Here is a 5,055-nt window from a genome sequence, read left to right as displayed (position 1 = left end):
AATTAAATGATGTTGAAAAATAATACAATAGAAAAAAGTCTAATGCGAAAAGTTCAATAAATTTAAAAAGATGTCATCGATTTTGATGCATTTTAATCGTATGTACTTCTAATTTTGTTGATTCACTATGTTCATTTTTATTCTTATATCTTCATTTTAAGATGTCCAAACATAATCTAAGCGTATAAATAAAGCATTACTTTTGAAAACAAATTAATTGTTGAGTTTCTAGTAAGAGATGAGTCCTCTTCAATTCTGGACAAATTCTACATAAGAGTTTTTAAATGTTGTGAAACTGAAGTTATTAGACTAAGGTTTTGCTTAAATTGATGCAATGAGATGATATGAAGTGATATGAGATGAAATAGAATAAGATTACATTGTTTGAGTTAATTAAAATCAGATCCAGTATAATAAAATTTTATTATTCTATTTTATTTCATTTCATCACTTTTCATTAGCATTGTTTCCCTTAGATATGAGGAATAAAAAATTACATCACTTTCTACTAGTATTGATCACTTTCTACGAGTATTGTTCCCTTTAATATGAGCAGAATGAAAATTTTCATCACTTTCCATCAGTATTGTTTCTCTTTTATATGAGCAGAATCAAAAACTTACTTTGTTTTTATCGCTAATTATTCAAATAATAAAGTAATAAAATTTCTATTTCACTCTATTCTATTTTTGCTAAATTTCAATAACTCTATTTATCTTAAGATATTAAAATATAATCTAAAATAATATAATAAAATTGTATATCTAACGAACTAGAAATTTTTGTCTTAAAAAATCTAGCATCATACTAACAAAAAATTATTAAAATTTATATATGCAGATGGGTGGCTGACCAATTAAATAAAAAAATATTAAAACATAATAATTTTTAGTTTTATGCTATCTTTACAAGTACTCTGGCGGTGAGCAAGTTGTCCATTTACATATGGATAGTACTGCTTATAAAAAAATAAGAATGGATAAAACCATATATAAAACCAATCCAAAATATCCGGATCCATGTCCAGATCCGCTTGGAGTTTCGCTTCACTTCTCTAGGGTTTCTCAAACGCATTATAGAATCTCTCCACTCTCAGATTTCCTCTATAGATTAAAGAAGCATCGGAGAACTAATTCCGTCGCCGGAAACCGAACGCCGTTGCCGGAAACAAAAAACCTGAACCGAAAAAAATGTCAAGCAAGAAGAAACACAAACGAAAACACAGCGACAACGATGAAGACGACGACGTTTTCTACTACCGCTACTGCGCTTCGTCCTCAACCCCCAACACCACCACCGACACCACATCCAGTAATCAACCCCAATCAAAACCGAACAACAAAGGATCATCAATAGGAGGAACAGGTGAACCCTTAGCACCATCAAAATCGACGCTATACGTTTCTAATCTAGATTACTCCCTAACAAACTCCGATCTCCATACGCTCTTCTCTACTTTCGGCCGCATCGCGCGTGTAACCGTTCTCAAAGACCGTCACACGCGCCTAAGCCGCGGTGTCGCGTTTGTCCAATTCGTTTCTCGTAATGACGCCCAACGCGCCGTGGCGGAGATGAATAAGAAGATTCTCAATGGAAGGACTCTAACTGCTTCTATTGCTGCTGATAATGGACGTGCTCCGGAGTTTATTCGGAAGCGCGTGTACAATACTGAGACTGCTTTGTGTTATGAGTGTGGGGGGCATGGTCATTTGTCGTATGAGTGTCCTAAGAATCAGTTGGGGCCGAGGCCGCGGCCTCAGCCTAAGAAGCCGCGACGGGGATTTAGTGGGCTGAGGGATAGGGATGGGGAGGAGGAAGGTGATGAGGAGGAGGAGGAGGGTGGTCAGATTGCTGTGGAGCAGTTTGACGATAATTGGGCTTCTGTTGTGGATGATGAAGCGGGTGAAAGGTTGCTGGGGAGAAACAGAAATGATGATGAGGGTTTGGACAACAACAAGACGAAGAAGAAAGGGAAGAAAGCTGGGTATTTCAGTGATGAGAGTGATCATGATGATGATGATTGATCATGACTATGTAGCATTGACACTTCAGATTGAAGGTGTGTGTTTGGTATTCCGCATTACCGCATTATTCAACTAGTCCTGTGTGTCGTGTCTATATATGTGCCAGTGTTTCATAGATCTAAATGGCAATTTTTTGTTTTTATCAAGATATGGTGTAATTGATGAAATTGTTTATATGTTGTTGGCTTGGTTGGATGTGTTTATGGTTTTGATCACAAGCACATGTTAGTTATTAGTTATTGTGGTAGTAATTAGTGATAGTGGTGGTGAATTGGTGATGAGCATTTTTGTGTATTCCATATTTTCATAGTTAATGAATGATGACAGACGAGTCTCTTATTTATCGGCTTAATTTAGCATTCGGTTTACCTGTAAAACAGAAAGGAAAAGCCTGTTCGTTATGTTTTTTATTTTGGTTCAGTTAAAACATGTAATGTAATCAAATTGTAACACCCTGGTTTACTTTATGCACATCTTGTTATCATATAAGTAAGGTTTTTAATTACAGTTGTGGTGGTTATGTTATGATATTTGATATGTAGAATATTGTAGTCAGATATAGCTGGATTTGATGTGGTTGTTGAGATCTTGAAAAGCATAGGTTGTAGACTTGTAGTCACAATTACTGTCGCCGTTCTTGTGGAAAGCAGTTTAAAACCATGGGTAACAGTTCTTCTGATTACCTTTACTCTTTGATGTCTACTGAGCATTTTTATGCAGATTGATGAGTATTTCTCAAGTTTCTCTTAGAATGCTTAAATTGCTTCTCCCAGAGAAAATGTGGTATCCTTTTCATGCATAATCACTTGGCTGAGCTGGAGAATAATACCAATTTGTGCCTCACCCTCGACACTAGGCTTTAAATTATAGGTTTAATTATTCTGTAACTTTTTGAACCATGGGCTAATCTTGAATGTCATTGTAATGATATGTAGAAAAAGAAATTGGTTATTGTTATGCTATTTCCTTTCTTTCTGAATTATGGCTTTGAATCGGATTAAGTATAGTTATATTATATGGAGTTTGGGGTCAATTGTTACTGTTGTACTGTTGGTTTTAAGCATTGTAGGTTTTGGATATATCTATAACTCTGAAACCATATTCAGTTGACAGTTATATATAACCGATAGATACCATATTCATGATTGTCTATATACTTTTGTATGCCCATATTTTTTACTAATTGAATCATTGTCTTATGGCACAAGTTAATGAAAATAGTAGAGTTCATATCCTCTATGAATTGGATTAACATGAAGCTTGATTACATAGTACGATAATTGTACTCAGATATAGAGATATTGGGAGTTTTGTGAAATTCAGGATATCGGTTTCTTGAATTTTGTTGAAGTTTGAGCAGATTCAAATAGGATTAATATGGGTGTTCTTGAAGAGGAAGTAGGTAAAAGTTTGGAATTTTTTTTCAAAATAATAATTATTTTTATTTTTTTTTCAAAATAACTAATTATTTAAAAAAATTATCAAAATAACCAGGTTTGGTAGAGGATGCGTCAGATGAACTGGGGCACCCCTAATGCATAAAGAGGAGGCGTCAATAGCATTGGCGCATGCATTGCGGTCCTCACGATGAGGCGCCACTAGCATTGGCGCATGCATTGCGCTCCTCATGAGGAGGCGCCAATACTAGTGGCGCCTGCATTGGGCCTCATGAGGAGGCGTCAATGCTAGTGGCGCCTAGGTGCATTTGGTTGTGTGGGCGCTAATTCATCTGGCTGCATGTGATGGTCATGTGGGCGTCAATCCTTCAAGCGCCCACATGTTTTGTCCGTCTCTATAAATACCACGCATTGGATGCAATATTTTTCACTCAAACTCATCTCCTAATACAATTCAACCACCATCAATTTCAATTTTCCCTGTTTCAACAATGTCTGCATACATTCAAAAACAATGTGCTGATGTAATATTTTCTGCCGATGCGGCTCCGGTACAGATTCGACTTTGGAACACAAATATGTTTGAACATCTTAATCCGACGTTGTACAGTTGGTTAGAGGGAGAAATTGGAGAGGGTGAACGGATTAGAAGAATACAATGGCTTGTGTCCACGTTCAACCAACACGTAGAATTACGCGAATTGGTGGATATTAAGACAGACCAAGACGCTCGTAGGATGATGCATTACATGTTCAAAATTGTTTTGCTGGTTGTAATTGCATAGTTCTTGTATTTGTTATAATTATATGTCTTACTGTTTATGCAATGGTACTTTCATGACAGACGTCTAATATGAAATAAATTTAATTTTTCATATATTGCAATAGAGGTACATGTAAATTTAGCTGGTTGTGCTCATTCTAACACTAGGACAGTTATTACGATTGTGACCTAGTTGACGGCATGAACTACATAGTCTAACCATTTTGTTCGCCGTATCCATTTCGGTTCGAATTCGGATGCTGTTTGGGCGACCCTTTTTCTTCCTTCGCATAACTTCGTTGTGTCAGACGATGTCCCCTTGATATTCTGGCCAATAATCCTCTTTTGCCACTACAAAAAAACTAATTTTATAAACATTTGAAAGACTGACGATTTTGTAAACTTCAGATAACAAGTATGATGGATCCCTTCGAACCTTTGAGCATGCCACAAGGACATGGGAGCGGGGGTACGAAAGGCTTGGAACTTTCTGCAGTCGCACTAACCTCTATCTAGTTCGCCTCTGTACTGTCCCATCGGCATGCCCTCATTGTGATCCATGGACTCGACAACACTAAACCAACCTTTACTTCGGTCAAAGACCGTAACCACATGTGTGTTTGCTTTGGCAACTTCATGTCTGATGAATTTCATCGAAGCATCACTGAACAACTGTCCAGATTGCAACACTGAACTCCATTTTAAGCGTCTGGTTTCAAACAACGCCCTTAGCTTGAAATATGTAGCATGCACCAAAGCGATTATTGGTAGGTTACGGATGCCTTTGAAGACAGAGTTCATTGATTCCACAAGATTTGTTGTCATGTGGCCCCAACGTTGACCGTTGTCGTATGCCCTAGTCCACTTCTCC

The 5,055-nt window shown here is 37.0% G+C and overlaps 1 protein-coding gene across 1 annotated transcript; it reads left to right on the top strand.

Annotated features, from left to right (window-relative positions):
* The first annotated feature begins 1,190 nt into the window (after window positions 1-1,190).
* On the top strand, window positions 1,191-2,024 carry LOC127137482 (U11/U12 small nuclear ribonucleoprotein 31 kDa protein). Its single transcript, XM_051063941.1, has one exon. The coding sequence runs from the start codon at window positions 1,191-1,193 to the stop codon at window positions 2,022-2,024; it is 834 nt and encodes a 277-aa protein (XP_050919898.1).
* Window positions 2,025-5,055: the final 3,031 nt, after the last annotated feature.

Source organism: Lathyrus oleraceus, chromosome 4, assembly GCF_024323335.1.
Source record: "Lathyrus oleraceus cultivar Zhongwan6 chromosome 4, CAAS_Psat_ZW6_1.0, whole genome shotgun sequence".
NCBI classification, from domain to species: Eukaryota; Viridiplantae; Streptophyta; class Magnoliopsida; order Fabales; family Fabaceae; genus Lathyrus; species Lathyrus oleraceus.
Note: the sequence above shows the minus strand (reverse complement) of the source record. Positions and strands in the feature narration are given on the sequence as shown.

Excerpts from the sequence above, each read along its gene's own strand:
- LOC127137482 (XM_051063941.1), top strand. The coding sequence starts at position 1,191 with ATGTCAAGCAAGAAGAAACACAAACGAAAACACAGCGACAACGATGAA.